At 38.3% G+C, this 22511-nt stretch overlaps 3 protein-coding genes across 5 annotated transcripts in view; 2 read left to right on the forward strand and 1 right to left on the reverse strand.

Annotated features, from left to right (window-relative positions):
- The first annotated feature begins 740 nt into the window (after positions 1-740).
- LOC121956649 (uncharacterized) lies at positions 741-3894 on the forward strand. Its single transcript, XM_042504986.2, has 7 exons — positions 741-889; positions 1319-1427; positions 1586-1912; positions 2000-2091; positions 2212-2259; positions 2480-2593; positions 2732-3894. The coding sequence occupies exons 2-7, from the start codon at positions 1331-1333 to the stop codon at positions 2783-2785; spliced, it is 732 nt and encodes a 243-aa protein (XP_042360920.2). The 5' UTR covers positions 741-889; positions 1319-1330; the 3' UTR covers positions 2786-3894.
- Positions 3153-17017, reverse strand: mfsd13al (major facilitator superfamily domain containing 13a-like). Of its 2 annotated transcripts, none has more exons than XM_088091148.1 (7): positions 16871-17017; positions 10806-11120; positions 10289-10714; positions 9921-10075; positions 9202-9285; positions 8808-8951; positions 3153-6764 (listed from the first exon to the last, which is right to left on the reverse strand). In XM_088091148.1, the coding sequence occupies exons 2-7, from the start codon at positions 11109-11111 to the stop codon at positions 6623-6625; spliced, it is 1257 nt and encodes a 418-aa protein (XP_087947274.1). In that variant the 5' UTR covers positions 11112-11120; positions 16871-17017; the 3' UTR covers positions 3153-6622. The 2 variants fall into 2 exon arrangements, with proteins under 2 accessions (XP_087947274.1, XP_042360917.2); XM_042504983.2 differs by lacking the exon at positions 16871-17017 and adding an exon at positions 12877-13380.
- Positions 13695-22511, forward strand: part of cdr2a (cerebellar degeneration-related protein 2a) — a 9717-nt gene continuing 900 nt past the window's right edge. Inside the window, exons 1-7 of one of the 2 annotated variants that reach the window (XM_042505176.2) lie at positions 13695-13909; positions 16966-17078; positions 18563-18711; positions 18806-18982; positions 20196-20510; positions 20684-20960; positions 21864-22511. The exon at positions 21864-22511 is cut by the window's right edge and continues 900 nt beyond it. In XM_042505176.2, coding sequence (XP_042361110.2) covers positions 13831-13909; positions 16966-17078; positions 18563-18711; positions 18806-18982; positions 20196-20510; positions 20684-20960; positions 21864-22142 — 1389 coding nt within the window. In that variant the 5' untranslated portion in view covers positions 13695-13830 and the 3' untranslated portion in view covers positions 22143-22511. Of the gene's footprint in view, positions 13910-16269; positions 16856-16965; positions 17079-18562; positions 18712-18805; positions 18983-20195; positions 20511-20683; positions 20961-21863 lie in introns of those variants that run through there. The other variant, XM_088091149.1, reaches the window with a different exon arrangement.

Consider the following 22511-nt stretch of genomic DNA (forward strand, 5'->3'; position numbering starts at 1 on the left):
TAATTTATTAAAAGAGTGTATATATTTCATAGTTGTTTTACTATTTTTGCAGGATAATTTTAAATATAAAATTGAAATATTTGCATGTCTTGCCAAGTTGGTCATTGCCTCACTTCCCACATTTGCAAATAAATTACGCCACCTTGCTCGGTTTTCAAAGGGTCAAATAGCTTGTGAAATGCCTCTAAATGCAGCACAAGAAAAAACTGATGGTGATCCAGGTTTGAAAGGGATAAAGCTGTCAAATACAGTAAATGTGGTGGCATAAAAAGTGGAATTTTTCCCTCTGAAAAATCTTTAATGTAATATTTAGCACTTAGCAATTTATTTTCTTATCCTGGTTTGCCTTCAGCAAATTTGATTTTCTGTACCGGTTTATGTGTGTCTTTGATAATTAGTGGTTACTAATTATGGTTACTTCTTGTACTGAATGGGTTGTGATGGTCACATTCAAGTTTGTTTTTGTGTATTTAACATTAACCTGCCATGGGACTAAACACGGAAATAATAATAATTATTTTTTCATGTAAATGTTCATTAATATGCCCTGTCATATTTTAAATAAATTTAAATTGAAATAATACTTTGTCTCAGTGTATTCGACATGTTTTCCCAATGTATATGTAATTTTATCAAACCAAAAACAAATATTTACCGTACCCCTTTAATATTCACTGACACTCTCGGCCACGTCACAGTTTTTTGACATTTCATGTAGAGAATTTCTTACCACACATCAGACATCAGACAGCCTGCTCACCCTGCTGCCATCTGGAAAAAGATACAGAAGTATCCGCTGCCGAACCACCAGACTGAGGAGCAGCTTCTTTCCCCAGACTGTGAGACTCCTCAACTCCTCCTTCTAAAGACAAAAAGAACAGGATTTAGGGTAATTTTTTCTTAAACTATGTTTTAAAAAATGAAAAATAAATCTACCTTGTACCTTGTACATTTTCCTCCTTTCCTAGATTTCTTTATCGCTACGCAGAGATAGATAAGGGTACACTTCCTATTATTTCTTACAGAAAATATTATTCATAATGGGCAGTGACAGGCTGTTGAGGATTCTTGTGGTTTCCAGATTACAGTGACACAAAATCTCACTATTCTGACTTGAAATTGTAAATCTTAAGCATTTTATCTATTCACCCTCTATATTATAAATGCTATCATTATTGTGTCTTGTTTCTACCAACACGCTGAAATGCCTCATTTATGAAATCCATTGTGTTAGCGTTTCGCTGCAAACTACAGTAAAATAAGTAGGAACCAAGTGTTGAGGAAGTGTAATATACCTACTTCCCATGTTGTCGCCCAGTTAGACAGCCTCATGCGAGGAATAATGAGATCATTCACAAGCTGTCAAGCCTCAGACATGGACCGGCTGTTTTGGTGCTCTCTCCTGCTCACCTTCCTGCCAGTTATAGGTAAGATGTCATAATTATATCTTTCCTCATTACACTAATTCATTGGTTGGTACAGCATTGGTTAAACACTAGCTCAGTGGTCTCTCTGAAACATTTCAGGCTGGAAGATACTTAATGTTGTAGCCTAGCTGTTCAATTTCTCTGTCTATCCATTTCAGAGAGTGTGAAAAACAACGACAGCTGTTTATTCCAGCCAAACAGGGTGATCTGGAAGAAAACAGGACACAGTGCTTTTCTTAATTGTACTGTCAGATCACCTTATTCAAGCAAAGAATGGAAATATGAGTGGTTTGCTTTCAAGGAAAACTCCCATCTTCGTCTCAATCTTAGCGATTCGCTCAAGTACAGTCTGGAGAGTGCATCTTTGCACATTAAGTCACTTAACGTTAAGGACAGTGGGATCTACCACTGTGCTGCAGTATCGAGTGGAGACCCAGGACTCGATGCCCAGTGTGTAGGGACGGGTACAACTCTTGTAGTGAGGGGTAAGAGTCTAATTTTTAAGGTGAAGTACATGTTAGGATGTGTTGATTGAACTGGGACTGACGGTTTTTCTTTTCTTTTTAAACAAGATAAATCATTGGCGATGCAGGTTCTCCTGTGGTTATCGTTTGTCCTCTTGGCAATCTACAGCCTGGCATTAGTGACACTTTTACTAAAGAAGGTAAATTGCTCAGACATTTTACTTTTTTTATTTTTTATATGTTATTGTTAAACTTTATCATACAAACGACTGTAAACTGATAATGAACTGATGATAAATGCACATGTTCCTTTTTTCTAGTACGGCTGCAATATGAGTGTCTGCAGAAGGATGTGCAAATCTGAAAAGGTTGTAGATAAGTTTCTGATTTTCTGTTTTAGTTTGTGTTTCATGTGTTTACTAAACGGGGAAAAGCCAATAGAGGCAGAAAGAGGAAGGGGAACCAAGGCCTTTGTAAATTAGCTAGAAAAGGCTCTTACGACATCATAAATGACAAAGCAGTTGACTGGATTTTCTTAGAATAATATATAAATATCTGATCTAACAAATTTATTTACTTTCCCTACAGAAAAACTCGATTAAAAAAAGAGCACAATTCCGTGATGTGCTGCAAGAAATGTACAGAAAAAGGAACCTGGACAGAGGCAAAAAAAATGTGAGCAGAGACCATTCTCATGTTGAGGTAAGCATCATTGCAGCATTTTATGGTCAGATTTTTCAACAGACACATTGAGTAAGCATGAAACTCCAGCATAGCTTGTTTCACAGCATGTGTGAATTTTTACCATCATTTTAAAACAGAACTGAATCTTTTTTTCAGGCTGCAAGCACCGAGTTCAAAAGCTCGGCCGATGACATCTATCAAAATGTTTAAGTGTCATTCAAGGATATTAAATAATGGACTCAGACCTTCATCATTTGGGTTGAGAGGAAGTTCCAAAGCCATGTAATGCCTGAAGGATGCTTTTATTTGACAGAGGAAATGAGAAAATCATCAAAGACTGCAAGTTGGTTGAGTGATTTGCTCACCTTTTCTTATATAATGAGACATAACAACTACGGCAAGAACTGTTAATATCCTCTCCAGTTCTTTTAGTTTGAGCACCGACAGACAAACTACTCTCTCTTAAGGCGTTTGCAGTTTTATTTATGTTGTTTTGATTGTATTTAATATGGGAGCATCTTCAAGCATTTCAAAACCAGGGCAGTGTTTACATGAAAAAAACAACAATCCAGAAATGTAGCTGAATCACACGATTTTAATTCATCAGTTTAATTTCTCCCATATGATTAAAACAATAACTAGTATGATAGAAAAATAAAGCAAATTGTATTTACGGGGAAAAAGAGAGTAAAAGGCACCACACATGATTTACATTTTCAGTTCATGAAAGTGGAAATCAGAAGTGAGCAAGAGTGCAAATAAGGCTTCTTAGACAACAGTCTCACTTCTCTTTAGAGGTTTCAAGGTACTATTTTGATTATAAGATATCAAGATTACCTAATTGTAAACCAACGCTTTTCCAAAAAAATAAGGAAATTACAAACTTGTATCAACATTCTGAAAACAGTTATGTAGAATATTTAATCAAAAACATATAGTACTGAAACAGAATTTCACATTCACGTCATTTGATTTTAAGTTTATCCTTATAAAAAGTAATGCCAAAAGAGGCACATTAAAAATAAGTAATAAATCATACAGAATATTGTAGATATTGTCACGTCAAGAAAGGAAAGATCTAATCATTTTTCAGCTTACAATAAAACTCACAGTTAGGCAATAATTACAAGCCTAAAATGTTTGAGACATCTTGTTGTGTCATGTTCTGTACATTGACTTCCTTATATGTTTGTACAGTGTAAATACCCTCAGAAAGAATACCACCACAACATTAGAATGTACTTATACATTGCCTATGAAGTCAAAGTAGGTGTTTGCATTGACTGTGCATTTTTACACATTAAAAGCTGTTATATGAACCTCTGGGTTTATACAGTACCATTTGCTTGACCATCCTTAGTTCAGTCTGAGTCTGTGTGAATTATTACTTTTCTGGTAATAAAGGTAATCATTACTCCTTTCTGTAACTTTAAAGGGATAGTTCAGTTTTTTTTAAAATAGGGTTGTATGAGGTACTTTTTCATAGTTTTTGTGTTACATATAGTAGATGTAAGACAACCTGCCCCCAGTTCGGGGAAGCAGGAAGCTAAGCAATTTACAGCTGTGGATTGTGGTCAGCAACAACACGTATTTTATTTATTTCAGGAAGGCCAGCTTCAGTTTCCTATCTATACTCCATGCAGAACCACCACACTCCACTGAGAAAAAGCACACTGAACACGGGAGCGTCTGGTCTACCATGACCACGATCAGTTAGTTTGTGTTATTGTGTGACTTAAGTAAATCCAAACTAGCCCTTTTAAACACCCAAGTCACAAAATAACACAAACTAATGGATGAAGCAGTAGACCAGGATCTCCTATGTTCAGCAATGTTAAATCACTGTTTTTCTCTGTCTGGTTTTGCAGAAAGCAATGTAACTGCTTTATTTTCCTATTGGAAATCACTGTCTGACAACAAGGCAAAGCAGTGAAATATCCTAAATATAGCAAACACTTAAACAGATACTGATTTTTTTTTTAAGGTGGCTAAAATAGGTTTTATTGCTGATCCATCCAATCTGATCTGATCTGATCCAGCAGTACATTGCTTAGTTTCTGTGTCGGACTCCAGCCTGCTTCTCAAAACTGTTGGCATGCCGCCTGATATCTACTGTACCTCATACAACCCCACTTCCAAAAATCTGAAATATCACTTAAAGCTTGTAAGCTTGGCTCAAAATGTTTAGGGACCTATTTTACACTTGTCTCAAGGTGCTGCATAAGCATAGCCTAACTGTCATTGCTAATTTTAGACTAATGCACTTATCATTTTCACAGCCACCCCTGATGTTGTGTAAATAGCAAATTGTCTTGCACACATCTGTGCACCCATGGGTGTGTGAGTCTTAAAATGAGGTGTGGTCAGGTGCAGTGTTGGTGTACTGCTATTTTTTGGCAACAAAACACAACTGCACCACTGACTAAGAAAAACCTGGTCTAATGTCTATAGCGCAGTATAGTCCTGCTATTTACAGGGCACGTTATTCAAATAGTAATATGTGGCCACATAGGCGGGGTCACAACATGCGTACAGTTTGCTTGTTACACACACAGGGATGCACTGATGGGTGGCGGGTGGGTAAAATAAGATTTCATTAATGAGGAAAATAATTACATCCTTCAAAATGTGAACACAGCAGAGAGCAGAGCAGAGCAGAGCAGCTGTCTGCCTCCCCTTTAAGAGAGAAGCGGTGCACATTCATGCACAAGGGCCAGCGTAAACTTCATTGGATATTTCAGAACTTAAAGTTTTGTTCTGTTTCCTCTGTCAAGTTTATTACTTCAGTTTTTAGTTTTGCTCCTTAAATGTCCAATACATTACTAGTCTTATTGCATTACTTTGAGCAGAAAACTGCTTGCTTCTCCAGTTTACCGAATCTAGGTTACTGGCATTTAAAGGGAATGGGAGATGACAATATAAATTCATATTGCACCTGAAACACACCTATGATGGATTAAATGACTAAATACAACCACAAAAGTGGAGTTGGACACACCGTAAATGCACTTGTGTCATGCACCAAATGCTATAGATAATTTAAACAGGGCCTTTAACCTTCAATGTTACTCAAGTACAAGTTTAAATTTACAATAAAACACAAATATAAGGCCATACAAAATGTGAATTATTGCACTCTGGGGTATGGCTTTAGTTATAGCTGCAATTTGTGCTGCAATGTAAAGGCTGTAACCAAGTTTAATGGAGTGCTGTTGAGGATGCATATAACAGAGGTGTGGTGTCTTTTTTTTGTTGTGTACTCAGATACGATGCCCTTAAGCATACAACCAAAATCAACCCCGGGATGTGAAAATCCTTGATGAAAAAATCCAAGTTTATATTTTACATTTTTGTACCTATAACTTCCTGATAACATATGATGTGGCAAAATGTGGTTCTACAGAGGAGGTCGTAAGAAGTCAGTCTACAGTCATTAAATATTCAGACTCGGTCCTGGTTCAGGAGCCATGACCTTTAGCTGCTGCAGCTATTTTTTTTTAAATTGGATGTTAATGTTATAGTTTATAAAAGACAGCCACTCTTAATTCGCACTGCCAGTATGTATCACTTCTGTTTCGGTTGACTGTTTCAGGTTGCAGCTGCAGGACAATTTCTGTAGCAGCTTTCTAATTTACATTCAGCTTGGATGTTAGAAACAAGTACAGTTCCCCTATTAAAAACAAAACAATATTTTTCACACACCCTCTGAGGAAATGGTCTTTTTTTAAAGAGTGCAGCCATCATACAGGATGTTCCTACTAATTAGCTGCTGAGGTCAGTTACTAGACAAATTGTCTGACATTTAACATGTCTGAGAATGTGATTTTGTCGAGGAAGAGAATTGTAAGGAATATAAAGACACATGATCCCTGTTATGTTTGGTCCAGTTATCCAGGAAGGGTTTGAAAGAATAGATTGTTCCCTCTTTAAACAGATTTCCCTTAAATATACAGAAATATTTACATTACTTTTAATATAATCTCGTACTTAGCAATACACTTTTCACCAAATCCCACCAGCTTCCCTTGAATGCTGAAAATATTGAAGTTAGCTGTCAACGTACTTCGTGTCAACTGTGTGACTGTTGCGTATGGAGAACGGCCTCCAAGCAAGAGCTTGCAGACCAGCGACACACATGGGCACCAGACACACCAAGTAGAACATGACAGTGTGGAGGCTCTCCGCAGCACTACAAACAAGGAGAAATACATTTATTTATAACTGCAGTGATTCAGGCGTCGCCATTTGACCTGTTGCACAATCTGATGACAATGATAGGAAACAGTAAATGTACTAACCTGCGCATGTTAGGCAGTTTATTTAAACTGAAAAAAAATCATGTGTTTCTAAATGTTTTTATGGTAAGTTCATGTCAGACCTTGTTTAAGATTTTTTTTTTTTTTTTTTTTTACATGTGCCTAATGTAATGTAAATATCTGACTCCAAAACTAATTTTTAAATGGCTCTAAATCTATGAAATTGGTATTATCGATGACCTTTGAAATAAAAGGCCAACTCTTGATCAAAAAGGGGAAAAGGAAACTGTTGTTCCTTCAAAGTTTGTGATCTTATAAAGTTGTGTGTAAGTTAGGCGATTTTTGTACAAGCATTAAAATTTCCAATGCGGTAGTTAAAGCTTAAGTCGTCACAATGACATTGTGCTAGTTCTACTTGAATCCAAATGCTGTTTTAAAAATACTGTGTGAGTAATAACTTAAATAAGACAGCTAACAGCAGTAATCACAGGGATCAAAGCAGTTATGGCTTGAATCCATCAGGGTTAATAATTTTAAAAAGGAGTGCAAGTATAAACTAGGTTCATAAATTAGCTTCATATTGTACCTTCCGGTGAGAAACTGGTTCCTATTTCTTTAAAACTTAAAGGGTAACTTAAATATTTTTCAACCTTGATCCCGGTTTGCCATGTTTTTGTGTCTATGTGACCAGTGGAAACAACAATTTTTGAAATAGATCCAGTGTTTAAAGAGAGAGCTGTAGGTGACAAGCTCAGATTTGGTATTGTAAGTGCCTGACAACATTATGGAGAGGATCCCGACAGAGGTCATGTTTTTTTGTTTAAGAGTTTATCTTTTTTGTTTAACCAGAAACAGTCCAGAAATTGCTATTGCCAAACCCACCAGACTCCACTTTAATAAACATTAATTCTATTATTGCAGAACACACTGTGTTTAAAGCTGATAAAAGCAAAATGAAACTCACAACTGCCATTTTGCTTTGTCATTCCACCTTTCAAACAATCAGCAAGTCTGGTTTGGTTAAAATAAACCTTCAATTAACCCAGTAAGATGTTAAAATATGCTGGCTCTATACATGCTAAAATATGTTTGGTGACGGCGGTTTCGAGCTTCTTCTGGTTAAAAAAAAGATCTTACTCTTTAACAAAGGTCTATCTCTGTGGGGATCATTCCCATAATGTTCACTTCCAATAACAATCTGAGCCTGTCAGTGACAAAAACCTACATCAAAGTCCATAGTCTGCCTGCTGTGTAAAAATATATTCCAAACTTTATCAGAAGTTCACATGAAGCTCCTGCAGTTTGAGTCAGTCAGATCATGTGGATATTTTCCACATGATCATTAAGTTTCAAAGTCGTTTTTAATACAAAAATTCTCTGTAATGTATTTTTGCACACACAGTCGGGACTGTGGACTTTGTTTCTCATCACTAACATTGTAAGTGCACTAGAGTTGATATCTTAAAAGTATAAAGAGGAGGAACAATTACAGCAAGCAAAAACCTGTTAGTGTTCATACAGGCATCTGATTATTTTCTTAAAACAGGCCTGAAAAGTTCCATCCATCACAAATTCACTGAAAGTTAGTTTTATACCATAGTGGCATGAGTTGAAACTAAAGGCTGTATATAGGGATCGACATCAAACTGAGCACTTACGTTATGCTTTGGATGATCATTGGTGGGAATATAAGGTATACACCAGTCATAAAGCATGCAGATCAAAGGGTCAACATCACTGACTGGACCCTGTGTTTTATTAATATTTTCCCTCACATTATGGTGTTTATTTTCCAACTCCAGGAGTGCAAACACATTTTACTTAACGCTGAATTAAGACTAAAACAGAATACCATCAAAGATCTATAAAAAGAACTATGGACAGATAAAAGGTCATGTGCAGGACTGACTTATTTGGCTCTGTTTTGGACCTTTAAGTCAAGAAGAAGTCAACAGGAAAAAAGAAACTCTGTGTACCTTGGATTTGTATACTTTCCAGCATCCTTCAGTTGTTCATATCCAAACTGGTTGAGGACACTGATCACTATCATAGGGGCCAGAGACTGAGCCGGCTTAGTGAAGAGAGCATTTGTTCCAAACACCATGGAGGAGAGAGGGGAACTATACAAGGGGGGAAGAAAAGAACATGTTAGATTATATCACTAGTTAAATAACAGGAATATGTCAGATATATGTGTACATTTGGGACTGATTACAAAAGTGTGCTATTGCATAATTCCCTTTTTTTGAGGTAGTGATCACAAAGGCTTTAACACAATGCTGCATCAAAGTGTAAACAAATTAGATGTTGTGCTGTATATTGGTGCTTGAGGAATAAGTGGAAGTGTGCTGATAATCATATTTGTTTTACCTGCGCTTGTACTTCTGCATGTCTGTGTCAATGATGTCAGCCAAAGGCAAGGAAAAAAGACTGAAGGCTGCCTGAATTAAGACCCTGGGTAGGAGATAAAGGAGAGAGTGAAGGTATAACTCTATGATGGCAGCATAATTATAGAGTGTTATGATAAAAAAAAAAGTGACAGAATATTATATCAAATGTTGTTCAACCCTTTGAAACTTGGAGTGACGTCACTTTTCATATGCGGCTGTCAGGTGCCTTTTACAAGTATTTAGGCCTTTTAACCCTGAGCAAGTTGGTGTGATTTCTTTTTAAAACAGGGAAAAAAGGCAACTGCAAGAAATTAACAGTTTTAGAAAATATTTTTTTAAAATGTCTAGGTAAAAGAAAAAAGTTGTAAAATTATTCTTAATATTTATCACAATTGCATATTTAAAATATTCTACATAATTATTACAGTTGCAAGTGCTTTTTCCAGATCATTTGCTTGTGTTTTTTTTACTTTTGTTTTTTTTTGGTTAGTTTTATTTATATATACACACACACACACACACACACACACATATATATACACATATATATATATATATATATATATACATATATATATATAATTTTTCGGGGAGATTTCTTTCACTTTTCACTAATTTTTTTCTTTCATTGCTCATTGCCTTCTTACCATGTTTTTGACAGAAATTAAACTAAAAAGCTAAAAAAGATTGACCTCTTACATGTTGGCGGTGAGGAAAAATGCCAGGATAAAGTAGTGCTGAGGACCGAGTGTGAGCATAACCGCTGCCATTCCAGCCTCCACGTAGAAAGCGTACAGTATGATTTTGTAGTAGCCAAGATCGTGGAGCAGCCTCTGAGAGCTCAACACTAACAGCTGCGATGGAAACAAGGGGTCAGGAGCAACACATAAATACTTTGATTAAAACAGCATTTTATAAAGTACATCAAGCATTTTGTGGTTGGTGCATTCAAGTGCTTGAACAGGGCTCTGAAATCTGAGTGAGTTTCAGAGCAGGATGCCAGAGAGCACTGTATTAATGTGCTCTGTTGTCAGGACAAAAAAGCACAAGTCACGGAGGTAAAATACCTGTGGACAGATGAATCCCGCTCCATACATAATGCTCTTGGCCAGTGACGGAAGCACATCTGGAGGAATCAAGTGCTCAGCAAATATCAAAGTAAAATTATTAAAGAAAGCTATCACAAAAACCTGGAAGAAGTTCATGAGCACAAAAAGCTGGAAGTCCCTGTTGCTCAGAATTTGGCAAATCAAAGTTTTTAATATGGAGAAGGACATCGCTGACTGGGAAGTCTGGTCAGCAAACTCTGTTTCATCTGATTCAGATGCCTTGCTATCAAAGCGGCTCTCACTGTGGAGGCCCGTGTAGAGCATGCAGCTGCAGCTCAGGATAGCAATCAGCACCATAAAGGCTTGGAAAGATGCAAAGTCCTCCATGTTTCTGGACAGCACACCACAGAAGAGGACACTGGAAGAGCCAATGAGAGAGGCCACCTGGGAAATGAAAGGGATGAGATGAAGAAAGAGTTACCTGGTCGGCTCAGGGGCATACAGAGGAAAGACGGCAAAAGTGTTTGGTATTTACCTGGCTGTACTTTACAAGTCTTATTCGGCTCTGGTGGTGGCTGGAAATTTCCGCAAACAATGCACATTGCGCCAGCAGGACAAACGTCAGCATGCCGTCAAAAGCACACAGCGTCACCATCAAGTGTAAGCCGCTCAGCCAATCACCGGGGGCGTAGGTCTGCCATGGGAACCAGGCTAGAAGAAAAGCCAGTGAGTAGAGGGGAGCGCCGTACAGGATGGAGAGACGTCGCTGAGAGCAGCAGGGTACCTTGGAGTTATCTTGCAGGTAGCCAAAGAGAGGGTCATTGACTGCATTCCACACCATGTACACCACCTGCGGGGACAGTGTTATTTACTGAAAATAATGTCTGAAGTAGTGCTGAAATGATTCACTGATCAGTCAATCGACAGAATATTTATGGACAACAATGGGAGGACTGTGGCTCAGGAGGTAGAGTGGGCTGTCCACTAATCAGAAGATATGTGGTTTGATCCCCTCCTCCTACAGTCACCATGTCATAGTATGCTTTGGGCAAAATACTGAACCCCAAATTGTGTGCCACATCAGTGTCAGTGTTTTAAATGTTTAAAACTGAGAGCAGGTGCCACCTTTGTTTACATCCGCCATCACACAGGTGCTGTAAACATAGAGGAGGATATGCAGCAGATATTCAGGTTTTGTAATGCTGCTACTACTGAGCAGAAACTGATTCAGGTTCAGCTTAAGCTGATACAAAACTTAAAGTGCAATAGAATTTTTTGTTGTTCATTTTTAGTGAACTAGTTTTACTAAAATGCTGTGATAAGCAGAATTGTGACCAATTTTTATTTGTTGTGACTGCAGATTTTTAAGTTAAACTATAACACTACTTCGAAGTGGAATTGTGATTATATTACTCATTCATAGCGCTCTGTACTTTTATTACAATGCTACACTATGTGCATTTGAGAGAAATTTCTAAAGGCATATTTTAGTCTGTTCACTTGGTTATTTTTTTTTTTTTAACAAAAAAAACACTGCACAAAGTGAAGTTGTGATGAGCCATATAAAAATATTTTTAGTTTGTTTACTTTGTTATTTTGTAAAAAATAAAACAAGAAAAAACCTTGCTTACTGTTTGGAGACTTTTTTTTTCTAGTATTGCATTGTAAAGCTATTAAACTGGATTCATTTTAATTCAACTTCCCACTGCTCCTAAAAGCAACAGCCCTCACTGTTGACTTCATGCTTCTTTGCATCGGCCATGTTTGTTTCTTTGCAGGAAATACATGGTGTTAGGTAACCATCTGCTTGTTTGCTCTCTGTCTATGAAAACACATTGGTTTTGCCTACACAGTTCCTACTTGGTGCATGTCTACAAACTGTATGATTGTCTTGCCACCGTGAATGAAAATAAATGCAAAGTGATCTTGCTTGATTAACCAGTATTGTGTTAATTAAATAGTATATTTGAAAGACAAGCCAAGAGCCATTTACAATGGGTCTGAAGGCCAAAATTGCCCCTCCCTTGGTCCAACTTTGAACATGACTGTATTTAGCAAGTTTTTTTTTTATTTCTGAGAGTAATACAATATGTTTTCACAAAAAGTTAATTTATTCACACAAGGAATAGTGTAGAACACTATAAATGACACTTTTCGAGGCTCTTGAAGATATGAAATCTACTTTGAGCTATCTAATATTTCTTGTGATTTAGTCATTTTCTTAACTATTGAGATAAATCATTATTCAGAGCGTCTGTATGTGTAAGACAGTCTTTGAGTTTGTGTTGATTGTTGTTGTAACGGTGTTTTAATGTGTTTAGTCAAACTGTGAGTATGAATGTTATGTTATGCGTATTTATGTAATCTTGTAAATTAATTATTGAAAAATGAAAATGATGGAGACCCCAGGAGGAGTAGCCACTGTTTAAGATAATCGTTTATTAGTCCCACAGTGGGGGAATCTGCAAAACAGAAGCTAATGGGGATCTTCATAAACAGCCTTAGACACTGAACCTTGAAAAACCTTTCCTTCAATTATTATTTCTACTACTATTATTTATATTATAGTTACATACGTTTGCATACAACGAACAGCAAATACTCACTTGTGATTGGTGGAAAGCCCCCTCTGATATTTTGTACTTATTGAGGAAGAGTTTGACATAGTAGAAGCTGAATATGTTGTTTATCATGCTCGCTCCCAGAGTGGTCATGGAGTAAGCCACAGCCGCGGGATCGAGCCCAAGGTTTCTCAGGTGTCGGGCTGCATTCACTCTTCCAGGAGCATATTTCTCCATGACAGCTCAGGTAACAACCAAGGCAACAACCTGTCTGTCTAACCAGCTGGAGCGAGAATATGTTGCCGCTGGTAATCACTATGTTACGCTGCTGTTGTTTAGCATTGCTAACAGCTACTCAAGTTGGTCAATAAAAAGCGCTCATTATCGAGCTTGTCCTCGTTCTAGCTGTCTCATTTTCACGATGTCCTCGTGTCACGATATTCCTCGACTCGAGTCACTTTTTAAATATTAGTCGACGCTGAGTGACATTAAAGTAAACTTCACTGAAAACCTGTCAAACTCGATTTCTGTACCGGCTGATCGGAGGCTGGGCCGTCTAAGTAACAAACAACCTGATTGGTCAGACGAGTTCTTCAGTTGTATTAGCGGCGTTGTGATTCGTCAATAAAAAATGCGTTGGCAACGGAAGCCGGAAGTTACGACAACGCAAACATTTTAAAAATATTAAACTTTTTCTGCAGATCTAAAAATGCACATAATATAAAAAGTAAATTTAATTACTCCGTTTAAAAAGAAAATATTTCATATATCAGAAGATATTTTCTTGCATAGTAGCCTTATCTGCCACCTGCCGGATGCTGGGGTGTATTTGCCACGTTGCTGTAGACAACAGACTCACACCGGGAGGATGTAGTTTACATTTGTCCTCACACGGTGGTGGACAGCGGACAACTTCAAGCTGCTAGACTTGTCTCACACACCTGCGTGTCAGGTTTCTGTCAGGTGGAGCCGCTAACAGACTCGCCCAGCGGCTCTAAGATGCTAACAGACGTGATTTTGGAGGAAGAGTTTGACAGGAATGGAGAGGTTTGGTACGATCCGCAGGACCTTGAACACGGTAAGAGCTGCTCGGCTCTGTGGTCGCACCCTAAACTCTGTCCAACTGCGGGGCTGATGTGTTATTACTCCACAGAATAATTATTATCACAGCAGCTCTACTACAAGCTCGTTATTAAATAAACGGTTCTTGTTAGGGCTGTTTGTTTATGATGATGAAGTACCTTAAAGCCGTAGTTGCGTAAAAGTACAGATATCTTAGCTATCAGAATATTACTTGAGTAAAAGTCTTAAAATATATGATAATTACTGTGCTTAAATATCAAAAGTAATTTATCATACTGAATGTACTTAATAAGGGTTGACAGATTACTGGCCTGACCAATAATTGGGGCTGATTTTTGGTATTTTGCCGATTATCTGTATCGGCATTATATTTTAATGATCGCTGATAAAATTTAAAATATAATTCACATTTTCACTTAAGTTTATAAACAAATAAAGTCATAAATAAAGGCATTTAAACAAAGTTTTGTGTTGGAGTTTGTTATATTCCAAATTCTAAACATTGACAGAAAGATTTTAATTTTTATGTAAATGCAAATGTTTTAAATGCATACCGATTCCAAATTTGGTTATGGTCTTGTCAACTGCTATTAATCGGTATCTGTATTGACCCTGAAAAAGTAAAGGGTAAATGTCTTAAAGTATCTGATAATTACTTAACACTACCTTCTTTCTACCTTATACTTAAGTATCAAAAGTAATTTATCATATTAAATGTACTTAAGAAAGTAAACAAAAGTACAAGTAAATGCTGTTAATAAAAAAAGCACTTTATGAGAATTTTGGAAATTATGAAGTTTAACATTAATAATAATAATAATAATTTTATTTTGGCTTAGGGACCAGCAGGTTTGAAAAGCATGTTTTCTTTAAAAATGCAAAAATCACACAATTTACCATGCCCAGATACTGTAAAAACAGAATTTATCATTTGATTTTCAAATGATAACATGATTTTTAATGAAAATCATCATATTTTAAGTGCCCAAAAATAAACTGTTTGCACTCAGCATGAATGACAAAACTGAAAAAAATCAAGGCTTTTTCAACACCAGGATTTCACCTTCAACTTTAACTTTACAACTTTAAAGGGAAAGTTTTTAAGATCAACAACTAATTTATGGTTTAAGAAGAGTCATTCATCTTCCCCATGTCACTCAGGGAGGCTCAAGGAAAAAAGTATTCGTAGCTTCAAGGAGGGTAAAACAACAAAAACAACGCCAAAAACAACACCACCCCAGCCAACCCCCCTCCTTTGATAAATAAAGTTAGTTCATTAGTTCATTCTTATATGGGTTTTCTCTGCACTGATGACACAAGCCCCGACAAATAAGCTCACAGATGAGATTGGACTGAACTCTATCCTCTTGTGACGACAACATCACACTAGTCATGAGGTGAAAGCTGGTTTCCTGAGGCTGTCACAGGTCCTGTGTTGTTTTCTTTTGTTTTCTTCTGATATCTTTGCTTTTCATGAGTTTTTGCTTGTGCTGCCAAGTTCACAAATGTGGCTTTGAGATAAAGACATAGATTTATAGACTACTTCATTAATGAACAAGACTATGTGCACTTACAGCAGGCGGCTCACATCAATTATAAAAAAAAATATGATGTGAGAAATTAATATGGTAATTAATAATAAGCCATGACTAACTAAATTCTCCATTGAATATTACGTGCCCCAGTAGTAGTTTACCTCAGTAACATGCACTGTATGGAAAGGTCCTGGATTTCACTTGCTGTATATTAAAATAGATTTATTTGTAAAATGAATATGCATTGTGCATTTACTCAGGTAGAGGTATGTGACAATATAGGGTTGCAACTAAATGTTATTATCATTGTCAATTAATTATTTTTCAATTTAGTGATTGCTTTCTCTTTTCTTTTTTGTCTATAAAATATAAGGAAATTGTGAAAAATGTTTTATCCACAAATGTCTTGTTTTGTCCACAACCCAAAGATTAGTTTGACATCCAAGGCAAAGATTAGTGAAAGTTTACTGTCATAGAGGAGTAAAGAAACCAGAAAATACTCACATTTAAGAAGCTTGAATCAGAAAATTATGACTTTTTTAAGTTACCTAAATTGATTTATCAATAACCAAATTAGTGTTGCCGTCTACTTTAATTTTTGACAACAGACTATTCATTGATTAATCGTTGTAAGCTCTGTTACAATAGGGCAGGGGCTATGAGATGAAGAGAAAAATATACACAGATGTTTAAAAATTGTGAGAGAACAATGAGCAGAATTGTAAAGATCAATAAGCATATTAACAAACTGCTACTTTCTCGAAGCAAAAATGCCAAATATTCGCTGCACAAGTGTGAGGTTTTAAGCTTCAGTTTGTCGTTTATGAAAAAAAGTAAATATGTTTAGCTTTTTCAATCTGGGGCAGATGAATTAATTCTGAAAAGATTTTATGACATACTAATGAATCACTATTATAATTAAAATGATGAATGTACACATAAATGACCAAGTAAGAAATCTGTCCACGTTGTAGGAAGAAAAACATCTTGGACTTCATGAGCTACAGTCACAATAGAGAGGCGGCTCTTTACACAAAGTGATGGCAGCAGGAAGGAAAGACTTCCTGTAGCATTTTAGAGCGGCGCTGAATAAAACTGATTTGTAGATTTAGGATAACATTTTCTGCAGCAGCTGCTACCAGCAGGGCTTAAGATTATTACTGGGTTGCATTGCATGTGAAAATCACAGGGCGTACACTGCATGAAACATGCTTGGTTTCATTGCATTGTTTTTAAAGCAGCCCCACATAAGAAACGCTTTGCTTCACTGCAGAGGGCTAGTCAACGCTGCTGCTGGACGACATCCAGACTTTAGTGGGAGAAAAGGTCACAAGGAGATCCCCAGGCATGCCTTAGATTCCTCCGTGATTCACCAGTGCCAGAACTAAATAGTGTGACACAATGAGGTGTGTGTGGCTTACCCTCTACACATGGTCTAGTTTTCTCCGTTGCCTCTGTTTGGGCATTGAAACTGTCTTGTATCTCGTGTTTACATGTTTTCCTGTGTTTTTGACAGATCTCCATTTGGCGGCGGAGCTTGGGAAAACCCTTCTGGACAGGAACCATGAGCTGGAGCAGGCGCTGCAGCAGATGTACTCCACCAACCAGGAGCAGCTGCAGGAGATAGAGGTGATAAATGTTAGGAGGGAACTCATGAGAGTTCTTAATACATTTCGTCCTCGGCTGTCGATACATATTGTCGCTGCATAAATAAAGTAATTTTAGATGAATGAGACTACACCGGGAGATTCATTGAGAAGATTGATGGAGGGGAAGTGTCGTTCTGAGTTTCTTTAATTAGGATGGAGTAAAAGCTAATCCTCACCAGTCTGACCCAGTAGTGGCCTCTTGGCAGGATGTTTGTCTGCCTAATTATAGAAAAACTTTCACCTACTTATTCTAAATTAAGGTATTGCTTTTAAAAATTATGTCTGACAGTACAGCAGAGCATACGTTCTGCTTTACTTGTGAGTTTTCAGTTAAAGCTTATAAATAAACACAACTAGGCCTCGTGTGTCAGTGTGCACACAAGTTGGCATAGGGTAGATCTATTTGAGTTCGAGGACAAGGCATTCAGAAGGCCGACAAAGATAAGAGCCTTAATTTGTTTGCGGTAGCGAGGGCCTGTGGCTTGAGGGTTTATTGAGGTTGATATGGTAATCCCCATACGTCTCTCTGACCCTCATCCTCATGCAGTGTCCGCTGGTCCTGCCCACACTAATGACAGTCTCAAAGCTGTGCGTGTGTGTATGTGTAATAGAGGCAATGCTGTAGCACTAGACAAATGGTTGCATTGATTTCTGCCAGAGAAAAGTAATTTAGTTCAAAGAAGGTAGTGGGCCATTGCAGAAATATCTATGCAGATAATGAGTGCACGCTTGTCCACCATGCGATATACCCCACAGACCCGTGTTTTATTTCCCTGCCACAGTGTTGAGAGTCCTTTCAAAGGCCCTTGGCAGCTCTTTGCTGCTACAGATGCCTTTGTCTGTGTGGTAATAAAATGAATTTGCCTGGGTGTAAAACCAAAGTGTGTAAAACTTGCTATCTCCTCTCTTTTGTTTCTGTGGGTCGGTTTTAACGTCACCCGTGTGGTTTGGTTTTGCTGCTCAGCATTTTGTTCTTTTCATGTGTTATTAACAAGCTCCTCATAAAAAAGAACAATGCAGCAATTTCAAATGGCTCTCACAATACACCTAAAAATTTTTCAAACAATGTTTAACATTGCATTATAAAATAAACTGTGCTCATTTTTTACTATTTAGTCAATATTTGAAAAAAGAAGCCAACACTCTAGTCCCAAAAACTGCAGTTCCTCAAATGGCCACTTGAGGCTGGCTCCAAAAGTGGGTCAATTCCCATAGACCCCCCTATTAAAATGCCCAAATTTACAGCAGATACAAATATGTTTACAGCCTGCTACAAAAAATCTCCACCTTCTCATCCAAATATCTGGTCACCTCTGGCTCCAAAAAAACTAAGATGGCAACCGCCTACAGTTTTACCAAACATTTGCAGACTAGTTGATTTCTACATGTGATTTATAGAAGATACAGCATAACGTACCTCAATAACACAAATCAAGCTCACACTTCCCCTCTATTGTTCTCCAGCACCTGACCAAGCAGGTGGACCTGCTGCGTCAGATGAACGACCAGCACGCCAAAGTGTATGAGCAGCTAGATGTGGCCGCCAGGGATCTGGAGCAAGGCAACCAGAGGCTAGTGCAGGATAGCCGTCTGGCCCAGCAAAAGATCCAAAGGTTGGTCTGCGTGTTATCCGTGAATATATAACACATAATTTATGAAGTGCAGAACCTCAGTGACGCTTTCTTCTTTCTGTTTATTCCCCTTCAGTCTAACAGAGACCATTGAAGGACTTCAGACCTACATGGAGGACCTGCAGACTCAGGTGGAGGAGCTAAAGACAGCCCAGGCAGAGCGAAACAAAAGAGAGCTTGCAGAGCAGCGACGCAGCCTCGGAGCACAGAGTGTGTCCTGCCTCAAAGAGCTGTATGACCTGCACCATGACAGGTATTTCATACGTGTGTCACTGCACATGTTCTGCTGTATAGTGATAATAGCAGAACCACAGGATGAGACAGAGGGACTATTTTCAGATAGGGGAAAATGCGTGGTAGACGCAGGCAGTACTGTGACATAAACTCAAAGTAGTTAAAGGGGGAATTTTGACACAGATTTACCTAAAAATCATATTCAGGTAAATCTGCCTGTTGTACCCAGGGCAGCACTGTTAGAGTTTTGTCTTTACTGCAGCTTTTACATGTTACCAATGAAGTGACAGGTGGCTTATCTGCATAGTGACAGCTCTCTTACCCTCGGCGCACTGCTTTCTCAGTCCCTTGTATGCTGACTGGACACCTAAAGGTCATCCAGACCAGACGTCCCCCTGTGGACATAATCCAAAAGAGAAAGACGTTAATCCTCCTTCATTGTCTCCAGTGTACTAATACATAAATGTGATTGTTGCCTAAGCTCGATATGTATCATGCCACTTGTTTGCTTGGAGAGATCAGAGGTGTCAGTTATTGTTTGAGGGTCAGCAAAACAATTGTTAACCTTAAATTTGGTAAAGCACACCTAGTATGTTTATGTAAACAGAAAGTTTGTCACCAAAGGATTAGATTTTGTTTTAGTAGTGGAAACAATGAAGAGGTCTAGGAAATACCATAATATGAGTGCAGTACATTACGGTATACTATGCAGGAACTGTTGGTTACTATTTGTTTATTGTATCACTAGAGAATGTGAAAGCCAACCCCAGATTCATTCTTTTTTGCTATAATTGTGTTTTTGTTGTTGTTGTTGTGCTTCCTCTTGGATGCACATTGTTTATGCTCTGGTACCTGGTTGCTACCCCACCTGCACAGTGTGCCCAGGAGCACCCCCAACACAGCAAAATAAGGAGAAAATAAGAAAATAAGCCTCCCTGATGTTCAATATCAATATCTATAAGTGATGATTTAGAGCGATTCATTTTGTATAAATATATTGTTTTTCAGTAAAAATCCTGCATAGTTTGTCTTAAAATTAGGATTATATCCAAAATTTGAAATGCTATTCAAACTGCTCCATACACAAAGACACAAAGATAAGATAAGACTATACCTTTGGGTGCACCTCTCATTTAAAGCATCCATTCATGTATTGTGATGTCAGTGTTTGTTTGTTTTTTCTAAAAGTGCAATTTTCACACATTTATTGACATTTCCCTATCCTGTCTCAGGCATCAAACCCACGATGGTTTGCGCGTGGAAGGACTCTGGTCAATGCAGGGCTCATTCTACAATCGAGACAAATGGCAAGACCCGGAGGAGGAGAATGCGGCTCTCCAGCGCTCAGTCCAGACCCTTAAGAGCCAAATAGCGGTGGAGCAGAGCCGCAGGGAGGCTGCAGAGCGTGAGAGTGAGTTGATATCCAGCGAGAACAGAGGCCTGGAGCAGCGGCTGGTTCTGCTGGCCAGCTGCCGAGCCAGACAGAAGGAGCTCGAGGCCGAAGTGGAGCAGCTGCGGCTTCTGTGGCGTGCAGACTATGCCAACAGGTGAGTCTGACTTATGTACGAACTACATTAGAATTATCAAATTATTTCGGCTTCCCTTGGGTCAATACCACTTTGATATAAGACCTATATATACCTATATACTGACCTATAACAGGTGTAACTTCTTAAAGTACTTCAGATTTATGTCTCTGTGTCATCTCCGCTCTCTCCAGTGTCAGAAGACCGGAGCAGCTGTTGTTGCCTGATACGGTATTCTTTGCCACAGAGGAAAGACCAGGTCAGGATGAGATGGAGGAGAAGGTAGAAAAGGACGAGGAGCAGAGAAGATACAGCCGGCAGAGGTGTAACAGCGACAGCGTTTTGAGAGCGACGGACCCAGATGAGATTCGCCGTGGTCACGAGCAGCTGTGTATAAGGCGGGCGGAGGCGGTGAAACAGAGGGGCATCTCTCTGCTCAACGAGGTGGATGCACAGTACAGTGCACTGCAGGTGGTGTATTCACGTCTTGTACAATTTATGTATAATAAATATTAACAAAAATAGAATTACCGCTTTGCTGGCGTGTGCCTTAACAACTCCATTGCAGTTACAGTTAACATCTACATCTGTGAAAACACTGATGCTTCACACACATTTTCCCCTCCAACAGCACAGAAGATCTATACCAGAAGCGTAGTTTCAAGCAGGGCACCCAAGATTAGTGTCGCCAATCATCACACATAAAAAGTGTTTTAACAGAACATTATGATGTCACCGTGAAGCTGACCTTTGACCTTTTGGATATAAAATGTCATCACTTTATCATTATATCCTTTTAAGACATTTATGTGAAATCTTGTCATGAATTCCTGAATTATGGCCAAAAACATGTTTTATGAGGTCACAGTGATCTTGACCTTTGATCTCCAAATTCTGATCAGTTCAGCATTGAGCCCAAGTAGATTTTTGTGCCAAATTTGAAGAAATTCCATCAAGGTGTTCTTGAGATATTGCATTCACAAGACTGCGATGGTCACAGTGATCTCGACCTTTGACCTCCAACCAAAAAGAAATGTTAGTATCTACCAATATACCAATTCAGTATCTGACATTTAGTCAGATACTGAATTGGTGACACTAATCGCGTCCACCTTGAAACTGTGCTGATGGTGTAGCTCTTCTGTGCTGCCGGCGGGAAAGATGTGTGAAGTATCCATGTTTTCACATACAGGGATGTAAAACTAAGTGCAACTTGACAGGTTTGCGTCGGCATACAACGGCAAGGTGATATTTCTATGTTCTTTGTCAGTTAGAGAAAGAATTTCAATTTACGATTTTCTCCTGCAATGCTTCCCTTCACTGCTAATTTAGACTGTAGACCGCAGTTAAAAGAAAACGTATGCATTTCTCTAGGTGAAATATGACGAGCTGCTGCGGCGGTGCCAGCAGGCAGACGGGCCCAGCCATAAAGCCGTCCAGACATCCAACAGTCCCTTTGCGAGCAGCAGGACCCGCCGCCGCCGGTCTTCAGCTACTCTGACTGACCTGATGGTGGTTCTGGAGGACGGCCAGCAGCCCGAGTACAAGGCTCTCTTCAAGGAGATCTTCACCTGCATACAAAAGACCAAAGAGGACCTCAGGGACAACAGACGTCCAGTTGAGGACAGCAATGCCCAGGGCTCTGCCAGATGATTGTATCATTTATAATACTCGGGACTTGCATTAGTGTGTCTGTCAAAGTTTTTGGACAAAGCTATAAAAAGCTATAAAAAAAACCCAGAGGGTGCAGATGCAATATCTTTGACATGCTGCAGTCATCTTAGCTCCTGTCAGTTTGACACATCTATGCTTTTGTTAGTCAGCACTGTTCCTTTTATTCCATCCTCATAAAAAATGTTATAAAATTCGTTACATAAAGCAGCTTTATGATTTAAAACAAAATGCATTCCAAAGTTCAACAACAAATATATGTTAAAAATCTAGAGATGGTGATGAATTATTGTTAAGGATTATTGTATTGTTATTGGGGATTTTTATTGTGAGAACAATAATATGTTCCAT

Source organism: Plectropomus leopardus, chromosome 18 (assembly GCF_026936395.1).
Source record: "Plectropomus leopardus strain MGB_pleo_1.0 chromosome 18, ASM2693639v1, whole genome shotgun sequence".
NCBI classification, from domain to species: Eukaryota; Metazoa; Chordata; class Actinopteri; order Perciformes; family Serranidae; genus Plectropomus; species Plectropomus leopardus.